This window comes from Pseudorca crassidens, chromosome 17, assembly GCF_039906515.1.
Source record: "Pseudorca crassidens isolate mPseCra1 chromosome 17, mPseCra1.hap1, whole genome shotgun sequence".
In the NCBI taxonomy this organism is placed as follows: Eukaryota; Metazoa; Chordata; class Mammalia; order Artiodactyla; family Delphinidae; genus Pseudorca; species Pseudorca crassidens.
Genome location: NC_090312.1, coordinates 52,747,783 through 52,767,946, shown reverse-complemented (window position 1 = coordinate 52,767,946; position 20,164 = coordinate 52,747,783). Strand labels below are relative to the sequence as shown.

At 38.2% G+C, this 20,164-nt stretch overlaps 1 protein-coding gene and 1 pseudogene across 26 annotated transcripts in view; one reads left to right on the top strand and one right to left on the bottom strand.

The window, feature by feature from the left end:
• LOC137210251 (UDP-N-acetylglucosamine--peptide N-acetylglucosaminyltransferase 110 kDa subunit pseudogene) overlaps positions 1-20,164 on the top strand; it is a 632,586-nt pseudogene that overhangs the window by 307,887 nt on the left and 304,535 nt on the right.
• Positions 1-20,164, bottom strand: part of LOC137210238 (UDP-N-acetylglucosamine--peptide N-acetylglucosaminyltransferase 110 kDa subunit-like) — a 111,670-nt gene that overhangs the window by 89,749 nt on the left and 1,757 nt on the right. For 6 of the 26 annotated variants that reach the window (XR_010936399.1, XR_010936396.1, XR_010936400.1 and 3 more), the window contains exons 1-4: positions 14,910-15,001; positions 12,963-13,011; positions 12,442-12,497; positions 7,792-7,834 (exon numbers count right to left, since the gene is read on the bottom strand). Coding sequence is in view for 7 of the 26 variants with exons in the window: in XM_067711877.1 (XP_067567978.1) it covers positions 12,963-13,011; positions 14,910-15,058 (198 nt within the window). In the remaining 19 variants the exon portion in view is untranslated. Of the gene's footprint in view, positions 1-3,254; positions 3,384-7,791; positions 7,835-12,441; positions 12,498-12,962; positions 13,012-14,905; positions 15,130-16,964; positions 17,207-20,164 lie in introns of those variants that run through there. The other 20 variants (XR_010936394.1, XR_010936395.1, XR_010936403.1 and 17 more) reach the window with 13 other exon arrangements.

Sequence of the window (20,164 nt, the reverse complement as noted above, 5' to 3'; positions counted from 1 at the left end):
GTAAAGACAATCACACTCAACTGCTCTGCACTTAACCCCAGAGCTTCTGAGTTAGAATCTGTTAGAAATAGGTACACGTTTCATTGCTTTGGCAACATTTACATGGCTCTGCATCAGGCAATACAACTGCTAAGATCATACCCTGGGAATTCAGGAAAGGCTAGTGTCCAGTTCTGATCGTTCTACCACCCAACTGTGATCTAGGGTAAATTCCTGATTTAAAAAAAAAACAAAAAACCCTGAAGATGCTGAAACAGTATTTCCTACTTCACAGGGTCGTCATGGGGATAAAAGGTCATTAGGATAAAGTGCCTCTCACCCAGGAAACACTGATAAATGCTACTGATGCTACCATCATCATCATGACCGATCAAGGACATATTGCCACATGGAAATTCAACATTGCCTGGGCCATTCACAACTTTCCTTTGAAGGACTCATATTCTATGTGGGGTCTTAACACCTTCAAATAACAGAAAATACAAGTCTTTACGCCTTTTTTTCTGTAGCTAATTTTGGCATCTTTCAACTCTGTCCACTTAAGTGTCGGTTTAGCATATTCTTGTCACACAAAGAAGCTACTTCCCAAAGAGAGGAACAATGTGTCAAGTGACAAAGACATTGAGTGAATTCTTTCACATCCTAGATTGTCCAGTGTACAGCTCAGCTGGTCTCTGGGTTGGAAGGCCTGGGTCTACTTTGCTCGTCTAGTCCTTAGCACATGGTCTGTGAAACAGAGGTAGCTGCTGGTAGAATTATAACACAAGCAGAACTGGCTTCAATTCTTCCTTCTTAGGTCTTTTTCTTCTTGTTCAGCTGTTCAAGGAACTTGCCTGCCCTCTGTTCCTGCCAGGACGATGTTACATCTACCTGGATAAGTAGGTCACCATTGTATATCAGGAAAGGTCTTATTTGTAATCATCAGGAACCAGATATGGCTAATTTGAGCAGAAAAGGAAACTTTTGGAAGTTTATGGTTAGGTCTCAGTAACTAGAAGCAGACTAAACAACCGAAAGCCAAGCCTATGCTATTGCAATTATAGGATCAGGCCAAAGTAATGTTATAAGTCCTAGCTGGCCTTGCTACCAAGCAGGAACAGGAAACAGAAGATTGACCCAACACTGCTGGCCTTGCTTCTTTACATCATTTATTTGTAATTCAAAATCCAAGAGAGGGGCTTCCCTGGTGGCGCAGTGGTTGAGAGTCCGCCTGCTGATGCAGGGGACACGGGTTCGTGCCCCAGTCCAGGAAGATCCCACATGCCGCGGAGCGGCTAGGCCCATGTGCCATGGCTGCTGAGCCTGCGCGTCCGGAGCCTGTGCTCCGCAACGGGAGACGCCGCAACAGTGAGGCCCGTGTACCACAAAAAAAAAAAAAAAAAAAAAAAACCAAGAGGGGGTGCAGTTGGCCAACCCGAGGTCGCCCGACTGTTTTCCATCTGTAAGGGAGACTGAGCATGTGAGTAAACAGTGTATCTGACATGTTCAGCTTGTATAATGAGAGGAAGGCTCTGTTTCTCACCAAGACCCACAAAGTGGAAAATTCCCCAAAGAGAAAGGAATTTCAGATCAGATGCTTGGAAAGTTAAAAACAACAACAACAAACAAATGCAGATGTGGAATTAAAGATATGAAATTATTAAGAACCTATATGTGGAGTGATTCAGACCTGAGTTCACATCTGGAGCAAGCTACTCAATCTTGCTGAGCTTCAATTTTCTCTAAAGGAAACAACATGGAAGATGATGTCCACATGTAACTTGTGGTACAAATGAAGGAGGGTAGTACAGGATATGATGCCTGGCACATCCTATGCATTTTCTAAAACTACTACTAGTACCATTATTATTGTTACTTATTATACAATTTATTGTAGAAATTAACAGGGAGAGTATTCATAAATGTTAATACAGTGCTAAGTGTCACATTTATGATCAACTAATTATTTGTTGATTCAACAAACATTCCACGTATCAGAAAATAACCTGTTAGTATATATATATATTTTTTTTTTTACAGAAGAAAAGAAACCGTGAGGCTTAGAAAGTGTAAACAATGTACCAAAAGTCACTCATTTAAGAGGTAATGGAATATTATTCAGCCTTAAAAAATGAAGGAGATCCTTTCATTTGTGACAATATAGATGAAACAGGAGTGCATTATGCTAATGGAATAAGCCAGACAAGATAAATACAAATGATATCATTTATATATGGAATCTAAAAAGAAAAAAAGCCACACTCATAGAAACAGAGAGTAGAAAACTGGTTGCCAGGGGCTGGGGTATGGGTGGGGAAAAGAGGGGAAGACTGGTAAAAGGGTACAAACTTTCAGCTGCAGGATGAATAAGGTCTGAGGATCTACTGTGTAACATAGTTACTACAGTCAATAACACTGTATTGTATAACATTTTCTGAGAGAATAGAACTTAAGTGTTCTTACCAAAAAAAGAAAAAAAGGAAAAAGGTGTCATGAGCTGTTAGATGTATTAATTAACGTGATGGGAAGGATCCTTTTGCAACGCATATGTATATCAAATCATCATGATATACTCTTTGACTATCTTACAATTTTGTCAATTATACCTCGATAAAACAGGAAAAAAAGAGGTAATAAAGATGAGATTCCAATCCAGGATTATCTAGCTCAAAAAACTACACTCTTAACCATTACAATATAGTATCCATCCATATGTTGTAACTGTAAAATGCTTAACACAAAGGAAACGTTAAATAATGGTATTTATTGTAACTCTAATGCTTACTAGATATTACTTATGTGGTACGCTTTACTTCTAATTACAAGGGTATAAGGTGCAAATTCTTGCTACAGAACATAAAAGCCCCTGTGGTACCCTGTAGGATAAACACAGTACCTGTAAATCTCTCATCTCTCAACCCAGAGTCTCCTCAAGTTGGAGGTCTTTACCCCATTTATAATGTGGGAATAATGCCTTTCCCACATTTGCACTGGGCATGAAAATCCATATTTCCAGGTGTATACTGAACCTCCACTTAGCTCCTCGTCACCTTGGAATCACCAGACCAAAGATTATTTATTCCATTAATATAAATGATGTAGGGATAGAAGTACAGAATATACAGAGAGTGTTGGAGGAATCCAAACAACAAGTCCTCCACTCTCAAAACAAATTTTAGAGTTCCAAAAGTAAAGAGCAATGTTTGGAAATAAAACTAAAAATGAAACTAACATCTACAATTAGCCAAGTATTTATTATGGGCCAGGCTACTTACTAGGCACTTGATAAACATTACAGCTCATCTTCCTGCAGTCCTTCAAAGCATATAATATTGTTTCTATTTCATAGAGAAGAAAATTGTATCTAAGCAGGTTAGTGATTAGCCCAAGACCACAGGGCTAGGCTGTAAGAAAAGAAGGCCAAGTTTCAGTGGTCAAAATGGTGATGGATGTTATAACTAGAAGATTATGGCTAATCAAATAAAAATATTCAAAACGGTCCTAATGTATTATGAGGATTTCTTTAAAATAACTTGGGTGCCTTAGTGAATACAGTAGTGGTAGGCACTATAGTCTCTTTAATTTGCTAATCATACAAATCTACTTTAATATTCTTGGTGACAAGGAGCTAACTACTGATAAGACAGCTTCTTCAGTTTTGGGGCTACTCCAGGGTGAAATGCCAGAACGTCTTACTGCCTGCAATGTTACCTAGATCTACCAGGGAGAATAAAGCAGAACAAGTAGCCACTGTTCTTGACAAATGGATACAGTTTCAGTTTTCAAAATGTGAGTGTCAGATTCATTCACTGTATCAGACAGATCTGTCAAATGGCTTTGCCCATTTACTAATGGATGGCACACTGCAGACACATGTTGGGTCAAAGGACTCAATGTCACCTCATTGATACTGTCATCAATATAATTTGTATTGGCACTTTGTCTCACCCTGACTTTAAGGACTATGTGGGGAGATCCAAGTCTCCAGACCATGGACTGATCACCTCTGCTTGACACAGTATTCTCTGCTCATTTCCAGAGGGGACCAAGGATGAGCTCTTGTACTTCTGAGTCTATTCACCCTACCTGGCAACACACACTAGCTGGGCTGACTGGATCAAGCAGGAGCCCCAGAGGTTAAATTTCCAGCTGCACTGGAGGAAACAGAGGCTATGCCCCAATCCCATAACCCCTCACTTCTTACTGCTAGCCTATCCTAGGCTGTTCTTGCTGATAGGAGTACTTCATGCTAAAAATTAATTTTGCTTACCTGATGGCAGTCACGCAACCTCAAGTGCCATTTTTATAAATAAGGCAACCACCAATGGAGTGTGATTTAGGGTTTTTTCTTCTGTAGACCCTGCCTACCCTATAAAATCTCCCATTACTGCATCATGGAGACTATAATCCCTTTCCGAGGGAATAGATTCTTTCCAACCATAAGATGAAATAAGAACCTACATTTCCATACTGCCCAAAAGGAAATACATTGATTACAAAATGCAGGAGAATGACTGATTTTCCACATTTGTTGTGTTCATTAAAGGGTTTTTGAATAGACTTGACAGTATTAAAGAAGTTCAACACACACAAAATAAAAATTAATAAATGAAGAGAAAAAAATTGCATTTACAACAAACAACAAAATAAACACATTGATATATAAAAGGTTGTTATACATCGATGAAAAATGGATGCCATAAAGTCACAAACTAAAAAGTATTAACAGCCAATAAAGATATGAAAATATGTTCAACCTTGCTATTATTAATCAAAGAAATACAAATAAAATAATTCAGGTGTCATATTTTACTGAGCTAGAATGACAAAGTTTTAAAAAACTTGATAATACTGGTATTGATATTGATAATACTGGTACTGATGAGTGTGTGTAAGAAACCACACTGGATGTTAAATTCTTGGTAGAAATAAAAAGCACGGTAACCTTTCTGGAAGAAAATATGTCAGTATGTACCAGAACTGACAAACAGCCATTCAAGTTCTAGAAGTCCATTCTAAGGAAATAAACAAATGCTCAAAGACATATGAACAAGGATGCTTGTCTCATTGTTTAGCAGAGCAAAACAGGAATAATCTAAATGTTGAACAGTAGGGACTGGTTAAATAAATAACAGAATGCTGTTCAACCAGTAAAAATGATGCTGCAGATTTTTATTAGGTGATGAGTAATCATACTTATATTACTAAATAAAAATGTTATAGAACTGTTTTGTAGTTTGATATAATAATTAAAGGTATTTTATACTTGCATTGTATTTATATGCACCCCGTCACAAAAAAGTTTCAAAAGATACCCTCAAAAATGTTACAGAGATGATTTATCAGAAATGGGATTTTGAGTTATTTTTCCTTTTTTCTTTAAATCCTTTCAATTTTGGAGTTTCTGCAATGAGCCTGTATTATTTTTACAATTAAAAATATTTAAATTTACAACAAAAGGATCTAAATTCCTCCAGTTTTCCATTTATTTTCTACCCTGGCTCAGGGTATTTGTGTAAAAGAAAAAAAATCAGCTTATTTTCTCTTTTGTATCAATCTAAATTTACTTTTCATAAGTTAACTATTTTAGTCTGGCAAAAGTTTCACACAGGAAAATTGTTAAGGTCTGAGTATTCTATTACCTTTAAAAGCACTGGAAACTTTGAAATTATTTCTTTCAGAATTTTCATATAATACTGAAAGGCGGGGGGGAGGTAGCAAAATGAAGGGAAATAGATAGTAGTAGTCAACTTCAATTAAGAAAAAGCAACAAGAGGCAGTTTGTACTCTTTTGATACGGCAGAAGCTCCATGTGTCAACTCATGCTAAAAAATGTATATATACACACACATATATTAATCCACACATAATTAATCCAGTCTTAGGCTAATCACTCATTGTGGCAGAAACAACGAGCTGTTGACTACACTTTAATTAGCTCCTCCAGCCTGTAGAGGCATCACTAGGATCAAGATAGGAACAACATTCTCCATCTCCGCTTGCATCTGGGTATGGTTCTATCCCAAAGAATGTGACCAGAGGTGACCTGAAGAGTTTATGTCTGAAGGATAACGAGTTGATAATTGTAGCTTGCAGCTTCCTCTCTCCTTTCCTTTTTAGGACAAACGTAGAGCCACTTGATGAAGGTGGTGGGTCCCTGAATAACTGAGCAGAAAACTGACCCTCAGACCACCAAAGTCCATACTACACTCCTGAGTGAGTGAGAAATGAACTGTCCATGTGTTGCTCCACTGAGGTTTAAGGTTTATTATTTAGTGTTTAACTAACGCATTTTTTCTTTAAACCTCAGTTGCCTTCTCTGTAAAATAAAGTCTTTGAAAAGGATCCACTGTAAGCTTTTTCCATTGCTTATGTTTTTATCTTAGTTTTTAATTCTCAGAAACACTGCGCGCATTTTACCTTTTACGTTAGTAAGTCTACTTTTTTTCCCACAAAGACGGGTTCTTCAAGTTATGGAGAAGTCATAGCAGACTGTTGCTTCAGTTTAAGATACGCATTCACATATGAGATGAGAAGGGTGAGGACCCAGAGAAACGCCTTTGACAGAGGGGAGTGAGAGCATACTGAAGAATGTTTAGTAATAAAGAATTCAGACGGGAGAAACGGATGGGTTACATCTAACAGATTTGCTCAAAGGAATTCTGGAAAGGCAAATATGTGAAAATGTATAGCAAAGACATGAAATGCCTTTTGGTCCCTAAATGGATTTCATTTCAAAGACGTGCATATTGCAAATACATGTACCGTAACACTTCTCTGTCCACTTCTAGAATTTTCTTTACAGAACATCTGCAGAGAGAGGATGTCATTCCAAGATAATCGACTGCAAGTGACTAAATTAAGATAAAAATGTCCTTAACCTTGAACAGTTTTTAAAGAGATTTTAGAAGAAAGGAGCCCTCCAGGGGGTTGTATAACTATATAATTGTACCCTTTCTAAAAGGCTATTTACAGATACATAATGTTTCCCCTCCATTCTTTAAAGTAAAATATAGGATAAAAAAAATAGTTTGGGGATAATATTTGATTGGGACAGCAGGCACTGCTAATCAGTACCACTCTCTCCTTATTCCTTACTATCAGAGCCCTGGTTAGGAGACCCCATTATCCTTAAGGCTAAGGTGGCCAGTTTAAAATCCGAGCTGATGAGATCTAAGTGCAAGTCTGCTGACCATCTGTGGTAAAAAAATTTGCTCTCTGAGTTAGACACTGCCTTTTTTTTCTTACTTAATTTCTGTTTTTTTTCCTTTTCTTTCTTCCTGCCCAAATTGTTGGAACACTATTGGAGATTCTGGGGTCACTTTGAAGCTATGTGGACGTGCTAGAGATGTGGAAGCTGGAAGAGGGAAGCAACCCAGTCCCCTGGCGATGCCCTTCAGCAGCTAGAGGGACTATCTCCAAACTTCCTGCTACCCGTGGAAAGTAAGGTAAATCACTCATTCACTTTCTGTTACCTACTAACTGATCCAGAACTCTAACCTCAGGGTTCTAGAACCCTTCTCAGTATCCCATAGTCATACTCATGTTCCGGACTCCTGATCATCAGACTTGCTTACAGCAGATGTATGGGGAGGGCGGGCTCTTCTGGAAGCCCTCATACTTCCTCCCCTACCCCCACCACACACAAATAATGATCTTTATGTCCACTCATCCTTCTATCTACACTCAGAGGCCAGGGCCCCCAGGAAGGCTTCACTGACAACCCTTTACTCCTCTCTACATGCAGAAAGGGTAGAGGTGTGGGCTCTGGAATCAGACTTCCTAGACTTGAATTCTTAATCTGTTACTTACCAGTTTAGGACATGGGCAAAGTAGTTACCTTCTCTGGACACCCCTGTAAAAGAGGAACACTAAGTAGCACCTACGTACCTTACTGAAAGGATTAAATGAGCAAATGCAGGTAAAGTTCTTACAATTTTTTCTTGGGTCAATCAATTGTAGCTGCTATTGTTACCTTTGGCTAATTTAGGGCAGAGTCCCTTTGCCCTCCTTTGGTTCTCTGGGCCCGTCTCATTCACAACACACACAACCGCATACTGCATTCACAACACACACAACCGCATACTGCAGAGTTTTGAAAGGTGGTTCTCAAAATGTGGTCCCTGGGCCAGCAATATCAGCCACACCTGGGAACTGGTTAGAACTCTGGCACTGGAGCCCAGCAATCTGTGTTTTAACAATATTCTCAGGCAAATCTGATGCACACTAAAGGTTGACGACAACTGAGAACATCTGTCTCACACTCTCCTGGAGGCATTCACCAAAAATAGAGTTACAGGACCTTACACCTTACCAGTTGGAGAAGGGGTCTAGTAATTGCCCTGGTTATCATGCTTGTCATGATTTTTTAGCACATAAATGTTTGAGAATCACTGCCATTTTGAATGTGTGTTTCACTTGTCTGTTTTTCCAGTGGACTTTACTTCCTTGCAAGGAAGGTTTGTGAAGATTTGTTGTTGTTGTTTGCATTATTAGTTTTACTATGCTAATTCTAGAATCTCTGGTGCATAGTGCAATCTCAGGCAGGAAGTAGTGGCTCATTAAAACAGGTATCCCAAAAGTCTTAGTAGAACTTCAAGATTAATTCCTTCAAGAAGAGGTAAAATTGTCATTAGATGCAGATGATATGATACTATATATAGAAAACCCTAGAGACTCTACATGAAAACTACTACAACTGATAAACGAATTCAGCAAGGTAGCAGAATACAAGATTAACATACAGAAATTGGTTGCATTTCTTTATACCAACAATGAAATATCGGAAAGGGAATGTAAAAAAACAATGCCTTTTAAAATCACAACCCTCAAAATAAAATACTTAGGAATAAACCTCACCAAGAAGGCAAAAGACTTATACACTGAGAACTGTAAGACATTAATAAAGGAAAGTGAAGATGATTCAAAGAAATGGAAAGACATCTCATGTTCTTGGGTTGGAGGAATTAATATTGTTAAAATGCTCATACTACCCAAAGCAATCTACAGATTTAATGCAATCCCTATCAAATTACCCATGACATTTTTCACGCAATTAGAATAATCCTAAAATTCATACAGAGCCATAAAAGACCCAGAATTGCCAAAGCAATCCTGAAGAAAAAGAACAACGTTGGAGGCGTAGCCACCCCAGACTCAGACAGTACTCCAAAGTCACAGTAATCAAAACAGCGTGGTATTGGCACAAAAACAAACATATGGATCAATGGAACAGAATACAGAGCCGAGAAATAAACCCACACATCTCAGTTAATCTTTGACAATTAATCTTTGACAAAGGAGGCAAGAATATATAATGGGAAAGAGACAGGCTCTTCCGCAAGTGGTGTTGGTAAAGTTGGACAGCCTTATATAAACCAGTGAAGTTAGAACACATCCTTTTACCATACACGAAAATAAACTCAAAATGTCTTAAAGACTTAAACATAAGACATGACACCATAAAACTTCTAGAAGAGAACACAGGCAAAATATTCTCTGACATAAATCATACCAATGTTTTCTTAGGTCAGTCTCCCAAGACAATAGAAATAAAAATGAAAATAAACAAAGGGGACCGAATCAAACTTACAAGCTTTTGCACAGCAAAGGAAACCATAAACAAAATGAAAAGACAACCTACAGAATGGGAGAAAATATTTGCAAATGATGCGACCAGCAAGGGCTTAATTTCCAAAATATACAAACAGCTCATATAACTTGATGACAATAAAAGCAAACAACCCAATCAAAAAAAATAGGCAGAAGACTTAAAAAGACATTTCTCCAAAAAAGAAATACAGATGGCCAATAGGCACATGAAAAGAGGCTCAACACTGCCAATTATTAAAGAAATGCAAATCAAAACTACCATGAGGTACCACCTCACACCAGTCAGAATGACCATCATTAAAAAGTCTACAAATAACATATGCTGGAGAGGGTGTGGAGAAAAGGGAACCCTCCTACAACACTGTTGGTGGAAATGTAAGTTGGTGCTGCCACTGTGGAAAACAGTATGGAGGTTCCTCAGAAAACTAAAAATAGACCTACCATATGATCCAGCAATCCCACTCCTGGGCGTATATCCAGACCAAACTATAATTCAAAAAGACACATTCACCCTGATCTTCACAGCAGCAATATTCACAACAGCCAAGACATGGAAACAACCTAAATGTCCATCAACAGATGAATGGATAAAGACGATGTGGTACATATATACAATGAAATACTACTCAGCCATAAAAAAACAATGAAATAATGCCATTTGCAGCAGCAACATGGATGCAACTAGAGATTATCATACTAAGCAAAGTAAGTCAGAAAGAGAAAGACAAATATCATGATACCACTTATATGTGGAATCTAAAATATGACACAAATGAACCTATCTATGAAACAGAATCAGAGACATAGAGAATATACTGGTGGCTGCCAAGGGGGAAGCAGGTGGGAGAGGGATGAACTGGGAGTTTGGGATTAGCAGATGCAAACTGGTATATATAGATTGGCTAAACAACAAGGTCCTACTGTATAGCACAGGGGACTATATTCAATATCCTGTGATAAACCATAATGGAAAAGAATATGAAAAAGAATGTATATACATATGTATAACAGAGTCACTTTGCTGTACAGCAGTAATTAACACAATGCTGTAAACCAAGTATACTTCAATAAAAAATAAGTTAATTAAATTTTTAAAAAGATTAATTCCTTCAGAAGAACAAGTACTACACATTCACAGAAAAAGCACCCTTTGAAAGTTTAAATTTTTGAATTTCTTTGCCACTTCCTTAGTTTTGATCATCTTGGACAATATAGTTTTAATATTGACTTTTAAAAAGAATTGTGTTTCAGTGTTTGCTATCCTTAGAGAGACAGAAACAGATAAGTACAACTAAATACTTATTTTTCAAAAGTCTGAAAAGTATAAGGGAAATGAAAGTAATGGTATCTTCAAATGATTTTGGGGTATGTTTCTAATTTCATACTTCTGATGCGATTCAAGATTAAAACTGTATTAAGACATTTGAGACATGCCGCATTGGTATTAAATGAATTTAATTTTGTGTAAAGTGGTAGAAATATTTTCTTCAGCAAACATACCTGCAGATATAAAATCACAACCATAAATCTACAAAAAAGCAAGCTATTGAATGAAATCTGATTGGTTATTTCCCTGCAGTATGGATCTGCTAATAATTTAATTTACTACTTGCTAACAGAAGCCAAAATTTAAATATACATATATATATGTGTGTGTATATATCTCTCTTCAATTTTAAATCATTCATATATATGAACAAGTATACATACACATATATAACAATTGTTCATATATATATATATATATATATATATATACACAATTTAAATTAAAGAAAGTACATCTGGTGGCCTATTTTTTCCCCCCGATTTCTAAAGAACAGCATATTCTATTCTAGGCAGTGGAATGTCAATCCACCTTAAGGGTTGTTCAATGAGCATATCTGAGAAACCACTGGTTTAGCCAATGATGTACTTATTGAGGGAGGCCCTAGTGCCACTGTCAAGAGCTTATCCACAGGAGAGATAAGAAGGTACCTGTTTGGTTTGTGAAAAGAAGGAGTAGTGAGGAATGGCAGGTAGCTGCAGGCTGATGACACGTGATGTCCGTATATATGTAGAACCAACACACCCATAATTGCACCCATTTTCCATACCCAAATCCAAAGCCTTTATATCATTAATCCCAGGCAAAAATGGTAAGATTCATGTGTGTTACTACTCCACGGCTTCAAGATGCCTCTAAACTCATATGAGTATGTCTTAGTTTTATCAGTGGAGGACAAACCAGGCTTCTATCACCAAGCCCCATTCCATAACAGGCAAACCAGTCCAAGACTTCTCTGAGTGCTGCAGGAGAGTCTATGGAAGGGGCGCTCACTCCACTGTGATGCCTAAAATGCCTTTGCACAGAGCAAACATTCGATACATGCTGAGTGGATGAATGAGTGAACTGGTGTCATAAAACAGGCTTATTTCAGGGAAATTCCATTCAACAGGCTGGCATTCCTTCCTACCCATCTTAACTGTTAAGCTTGCCATCAGACAAAAATTTAATTATAAAACGTTAGAGCTGAGGAAATTTTAGAAACTATCTACTCTCCAGAGGTATACAACTTTAATTCAGTGGTAAAAATCACTAGGAGTGATTTAGGAGTCTATCAGACCTCAGTCCAAATTCTACATCTACCATATTTTGGTGAGCAAATAACTACTTCTGAGGCTCTGTTCCATGTATGCATTATGGGATATCATAATAATACATACATTAATTGTATGACTATCAGGGGATGAAATGACACAACCCATTTGCCATGGTCAGCTAAGTAATTTGCACCAAGTAAGCACTCAAGACATTAGCCAATATTAATAGCGGAGAGATGAAAACAAAACTCTGGGACTGATGCCTACCCTAGTGGGCCCAGTGGTCATAATGACTGTCTTCCATTCAGCCTGCTCTCTTCTCACTAAGGAAGAGAAGATGAACAAATTAGGAATAACAATTTGAAAATGGTTTTATACTCCCTGAATGAATGCAATTATAATAAAATGATTCATGAGTTCTGCAGAAATATGATGAGACTTTAGATCTTTATGTTAGTTCTCTACAAAACCAATTGATGGCCCTAAGATGTACCTTCCCACCCAGCCCCATCCTTACCAGGATCAAACATCATTGTAAATGGAAAAGTCAATAACACATAATCAACACGCTAAGTTACAAGCCAGTGAAGTCTCAGAGCTTTGATAGAGAAAATTCAGATTTATCATTATATGTAAAAATAAGATGATATGAAGAACTCAATCTAAAAAATATTATCTGGAGATCTATAATCTCTACAATAGTGCTATAAAAAGTAAAGAGCTAGAAATCTATTTAGATGGTTTTCCTTATAAGAAAGCACTTTCTGTATAACTTTTAATGTACTTACTATTGATGAGAACAATTCAACAAAATTCAAATAAATATCTGCAGATGTCCTACAAGAAGAAAAGAACAGAGTTAGATGTGACAGGGGATAACTGGACTTCAGGATGAGTAAGACCCTATACTTGACCTCAATAAATTAACATGAAATACAGTGGATGAGTCATGTACAGAATGTCAGAATTCTAAAAGGCCAAGCTAAGTACCAAAAGGAACACGTGGGGACTCTTAAGAAGGAAATAAAATATTGGTTAGTTGATTACGAAAAGGCAGAAGGGAGTAGGTTCCCTTTGGCTGCTCTTTGAAGAGATCACTTCCTTTCCCACCTAGTCCTGAGGCTAGGGTGGCATGGGCAATAGAGGAATGTGGGGACTGAGAATCATTTCTACTCTCACCAGAGTGGCTGGAAGCAGATTTTCTTACCAGGATGTAGTAGTATGCTAATATTTAAGGGTTCTTGAGGTCAGAGAGAAGGGTTTGAATACTCCGGCTCCATCTCTTGCTGTGGGTCAAGTTTCTTACCTTTCCAACACCTCAGTGTCTTTATCTGAAAATTGGGGATGATGATAATGTCTCCCACCTGAGTGTGAGAACTACATGATATAGTGCATACGCAGGGCTAAATTTGGTGCCTGGCAAACAGAAAGTGCTCAGTACGGCAGGCGAGTGTAGTGACAATAAAGGCAAAGATGACGGGGGTAGTGCCGGTGTTGCTTCTGCCCCCAGAACAGGCTCTGACTGGGAGAGAGTTAAAGCACCTTTGGGTTCATGGGGGTTTATATATAAGCAACGGTTGATCAATGTGAGCTGGTTGTCCAAATGATTATGTGCAATCTAAGAAAAAAATGGGCCTCGGATCTGCTCAGCTACTTAATAATATTAGCAGCGGGAGTAGTCAAAGAAGCTAAATTTTATTACGTGCCAAACAACGTGCTGAACGTTTTAAAAGGATTTACTCACTTATTACAAGGAGGCTATACGCTAGGTCCTGATAACGTTATTCGTCTCTTTCAGATGTTGACTGAGCCTCAGAGGGGTTACAAAAGCACCTAAGATCCCGTTGTCAGTACATGACGGAAATGAGTTCAAATCCAGCCTGCCTGACTTGTTCTTAATCACTAAGGTATGAGATTAAGCATGTTGCCCTTTGCCTGATTCTCCTTCTGAGGCCTGAATATTTCACTTAGCTGAGTGCAGAAGAGAGAAAATTCTCTCTCCTTGACCCAACTTGGCATCAATATCCAACTCCCCTTCTCAAAATGGGTTGCTTCAACGAGCAGCAATGAATGCCGGGTCGTGGACCAGTCACTGTGATGACTAAGAGTCAGACACTACGGAAAGAAAATGCTCTGTGACAAACCTACCCTTATACAGAAACAAGACAGAAATGGGGGGACAGGGCAGAAGATAATGGAATAAGGCATAGGAAAAATAGCAACTGGCATCGTGACAGTAATAATAATAGTAGTAGTAGTAGTAGTAGTAATAATAATAGACTTTACTATGCTCTAGGCATTGTATTAAGTGCTTGGTGTAAGTGACTTCATTTTAACATTGAAAACAAGTCTACGGGGATGAAATATTATTAACATCATTTTATAGGCAGGAGTATTGAGGTTCAGGTAATCAGGTAAATTGCCCAAGCTCATATGGTTAGCAATTGGAAAACAGAGATTTGAACCAGCACCTACACTCCTAACCATTATGCTATAACCATTATGCTGAAGACATAAGAATTCCAATGGTCTTTCCCCATAACCCACTCCTGCACTCCAGACTTAAATAGTCCAAGATCAAGAGAGAGCAAGCTTGGAGTTGCCACTCTTCAGTGAGTGTCAATCATTTCAAAACAGTGTGTTTGCTAACAAGATGCAGTTCCTGTGATAATCTTCTCAACCAGGTATCAAGAAACAGGAAGCAAAGATTCAAGTAACAGTAGATTCCTACTTACGAGGAAGGTGGGACAGCATAGTTGACACTGGGCTTAACTGTTCTGGAAAACGTGGTCCCAGTAGGCATACACGCTGGTACATTTTCCCCACCTACCAAATACAAAAGAAGTATTTCATTTCCATGTTGCTCTTCAAAGTTCCACCTCATTCGTGCCTGTCATTCATCCTCTGGCCTCTTCCTGTCTCCATTTCTGTACAGAAAGGTGCTGAGTCTCTGCTCTCGGATACGAAAAGGGTGTGTTAGGAGAGGGAGCCATGGTACCTCAATGTCTTTTTTTTTTTTCATCTTAATTCTATTATGCCAACTCCACTGAACTTAATTAGAATGAATACAGAATTACACAATTACCCTCTGTTCTAGTCTTCAGATGTTATATTTTGATAAAATTTACGACATGCTGCTCTCCCCTTGAACACCAGATGAACACTAGAAATGGATGTGTGTTGACATAAAATCTGTTATAATTACAATTGAAGTGTAGCTTACATAATGATAGTGTTAACATAAAATTATAGATGTGTAGAGACAACGTGGTCATGCATTTCTTAGTATAAGTACATGCTTAGACCAATATCTGTTAGCGGAATGAAGATGGAAGAGAATTTTGGTTAAGCCACAAAGGCTGTTTAAGGACTTGCAGATAGCTAAGGGGAACTCAAAGACCAGTAAGATAATATTTCCCCTGCCATGTTTGCAATTGCAAAGTGAAGGGGAGATGTGAAAGTAAGTACCCCTATGGAAATTACAAGACAAGTACATTTTTTTCCTTGAATACCTGGGTAAATGCTTAAATTCTAATGTATATCAGTGATGCAAATTTTCAACTGAGTTTGATAAATCATAAAATAATAATTATACATATATGTATATAAAACTGCATGGAACTAGACAGTTCAGAATTACTTCTAATTAAAGAGGTACCCTATGACAACTAACTTAAACCTTACAAAATATGGTTCCAAGTACCCTATCAGAGTGAAAAGCAGGAGACTGAAAGGTTTAGTGTAAATGTTTGTAGTCATGGTGTCTTAACTAAAACTACTGTGTCACAAATACTATTAAAATAATTGTGACATTTTATTCACTTTTACTGCAAACAACAAAACAAACTATAGGTATTTTTTCATTTCAGGTAATTATTTTAGCTAACAGTTATTAAATGTTTTGAGAAGACAGAGTGCTAATTGCATTACTTCATTTTATCTTTAAAATAGCGCTTCCATGTAATTATTCTTAATATCTCCATTGTATTAAAGTGTATCTCTAGTTTAGACCTTTCTTCAGAACTGCAGACTTGTGTATCCAACTGTGTACTCAGCATCTCTACTTGGACGTCACGAAAACATCTCAAATCTTATACCTCCAAAACTGGTCTTTAATCCCCCAAACATGCTCTACCCCAAACTTTTTCCATCTTAGGTGACAGTAACCACACCTTTCCAGTTCCCCAGGCCCTACATCTCGAATTCACCCTTGACCCCCTCTTCCTTTCCATTCTTGCATTCAATCTACCACGAAATGCTGTCACAACCTTCCCAATGTGCCACTTCTGAGAATTACCAGCCACTAGCAGCCTGGTGCAGGCCAACAACATAGACCTGGAGGATCCTGTAGTCGCCTCCTGAGATTCTCCCTGACTCCACTCTCTCCCCACATCCTCAAGACCACAGATAGAGTTATGCTTTTCAAACAAGAGACAGTTCATGCCACACCTCGGCTAAAATCCTGTCCCTGGCTGCCTACATTCAGAGTAAAAGACACAATGCATGTGATGGCCTCCCAGGACTTACCCAATCCATCCCATCACATATCCGACCTCCAGCCCTCCTGCTGTCTCTTCCTCCCCACTGACTAAGTCAGCCAGGGTGGCCTCCTTGATATTCCTCCAAGCTGCTCGGCATATTTCTGCCTTAGAGTGTTGGGACTGGTTATTCTTGCTCCCAGGGAGTGGTCTCCCCATCATACATTCTGACAACTCCCTCACTTCAAGTCTTTGCTCAAATGTCAACTTATAAAATCCACCCTGACTACCCTATTTAAAAACAGAACCTACCTGTACACTCCTCCAGCACTCCCAACCCAAGCCTCTTCAGTGAGCTTCACATCCTTTTCCTTATCCCGTAGCACCCATCAACTTGTGACAAAGCACAGAATTTATTTATAACATCCGTTTCCACACGAGAGTGTAAGGAGGGAGAGAGCATGCAAGAAGGAGCACGCAGGCAAAGGCTCTTGTCTAATTTATTCATTGATACATCCAAGCATAGAGAACAGGAAGATGCTTGATAAATAGTCCTGAAAAAGATACAGATGAGGAAACTAGTAGTAAAGCTCAGAAAGTTTAAGTAACTTCCTCAAGGTTTTAGAGCTAGAAGAGGGTCACAGTAGAATTCACACTTGGGGATGTCTAACTTCAAATCTCTTAGCCTCTCTGCTATCTTTTTTTTTTTTTTTTCTTTGCGGTACGCAGGCCTCTCACTGTTGCGGCCTCTTCCGTTGCGGAGCACAGGCTCCGGAGGCGCAGGCTCAGCAGCCATGGCTCACGGACCCAGCCGCTCCGCGGCATGTGGGATCTTCCCGGACCGGGGCACGAACCCGTGTCCCCTGCATCGGCCGGTGGACTCTCAACCACTGCGCCACCGGGGAAGCCCCTCTCTGCTATCTTAAGTCCATGCAATTCAGGATTTGTTTTAATCAGTGCCATGGAAATTCTCACTCCACTGAATAGGATCACTAAAGTGTTCTCTGTCTAGATTTATATATATATTTTCCATTTAAACAAAGGAAACAGAAGAGGGGAATTCATCATGGGTTACTGCGGTAGTTTTACAGCAATTTTAGCAATAATGACATTTAAGTAATAGTGATATTTAATGATAGCATAATAATAATAAAATAATAGCTCTTAAATGTATTGAAGACGAATCGCATGCTAAACTCGGTGCTAAAATATTTCCATGTATATTTTGTGCAAAATCCTTATGAATATTCTATCAGATGAGCTTGATGTGTAACTCCACCAGGCATACTTCTCTTATTCCGCTTTCAAAGATAAGGGAATTGATGAGAAGTGTGGTAACCGTTTGATCAAGATGAGACTGGTAATAAGTTGTGAGTATGAATTTATATTCAGGTCTAACTCCAGAATTTGATTCTCAATCCATACATGAAAACTCTGATAATTCCTTTGATAAGGGTATGTTCTCTCCTGGAAAACACCCCCATTATGTCTGCCTGTGCTCATACCTTCAGAACACAGTCAAGTTTAAAACATGATAAAAATGTTTAAATAGTGTGCTTTAATAAATGGAAATATCTTCATCTAAACAATAACACAAAAAGGCAGGCTGAGCCCTTTGAAGTGGCTTCGTTGCTCTCTTCCATCCAGAACAAGAGAAGGAATCAACAGCTGCAGAGTAAAGAAAGCATGAAACCCAGAGATGGAGGATTCTGTAAATGACCAATTACAAGACTACTAAGCCACACTTTCATAGCAAGAGGCAAAATATTCCATTAAACTGAAAATTCTTCTACCCCTCACTCCAAGGCCCACACAAACATTAATGTTGCATTTATTAGGATGTATTTCCTGTGCTCTATCAACTTGACTTTCAGCAACTGTATTAATACAGTCCTTTCGCTTTGCACGTATATCTGAATGATGGATTCCGTTACTGGAGTTTTGTAGAAAGAGTGGAGTGAATGAAGTAAAGTTTGGGAAGAGCCATCATAATCCATAATGATGGGCACTGAATCAGGACAAGAAGGAACCTCTCTTCTCATTTATTTGAATGAAAATTCTACTATATATTTATTGCCTCTGTACAGGGCCATGTGTTGAATAATGGAAAACAAGCATCTTTCATTTGGAGGTAGGATTTGTGTCCTCAAGTTTCTATGGGCCTGCAGAATTAATCTTGTTTTAGAAATGAAATAAAATGTAATTTCTTACTGTAAGTAGATGTTAAGCAACTGGCAACTTTGATGTCTTTAAATCACTGCAGTTTCGGGGTAGGCAAATCTATAATTATTTCAAGCACTTCTTTATTGGTGCAACAATTGAGCAGTGTACATAGTGGTCAACAACCTGGGCATTGTCAGACGACTCTAAGTTTGAATCTAGACTTTGCCACTCACCAGCTATGTGACTTTCAGCTATGAGAATCACTTTCTTCAGCTTTACACTGTGGATTATTATATGCCCTTTGCAGAACTACTGTAAGAACTAAATGTATATGGGCACAGTGGCTCACAGTAAGGGCTCAAATTAGTACTGTGGTCACTACTAGTAGTACTGAAAAGAAATTAGAACTTCTATTCTCATAAAGTGGGATATGTGTCCCTTTATCATTGTAATTTCATATCATTTTACTTTTGACCTTATAATTTAATAGCTTGATCCAAGAAACATTTAGCAGTAAATATAATTGAAAGAAGGTTACTTGTCAAGCATGAAATACTGTAGTATCAAGTGTGCTGGCACAATACTCTTCTCAGATAATTAACCTGTAAAAATATGTTATTGTCTTCTTTTTAATTGAGCACACTGAACATATATATTTACTGTGCCAATTGGCGAAAGGTCCATTAATTAATCAGTCTAACTATATGTTGCATAAATGTCTTCTAAACATAATCGTATATGTATTTTATTTGTTGGGAAAATGTGTTTGAGATTGTTCTTTTCTGCCTATTTAAAGTAAAAGAGGGTGAGAAGTAGAGTTAGGCTTAATGTACTTTGTACTCCATTATGCCATGAAAATGCTTCTGTGCCCTGGAGACAACAACAAAAGATTTGCTTTAATGACAAGAATCAAGTATGTTCTAAAGCTTCCAGGTAGGAGGCGTATAGGTTGCAGTTTATGTCAGAAGTCTTTGCTCTCTCTCTCAACTGCATCTAGATGGGAAAGATGTGGTCACAAATGCTTCAAGGTGATACAGTAAATGTTGGAAAAAGGGGGGTAGGAGGCAGAGTTTTGAATATCTCAAACCTGAGCTAGAAGGATTTTATTTAAAGAAAATAGCGGATATGATTTTTCACTTAAGGAATGCCAGTCAGCAAACCTGACATTAATGTAGGAAATTAGCTCTTTTAGCTATGATGCTTTCAAATGCACATGGCTGAAAACAAATTCAAAATAGTCAAAGGAAATTTAAAAACAAAAACCAAACAACAACAACAACCTCAACAAACAAGTACTAGAAATTCAGGGATGCAGCCATATTCAGATACAGTTGGATCTGGACGTTCCA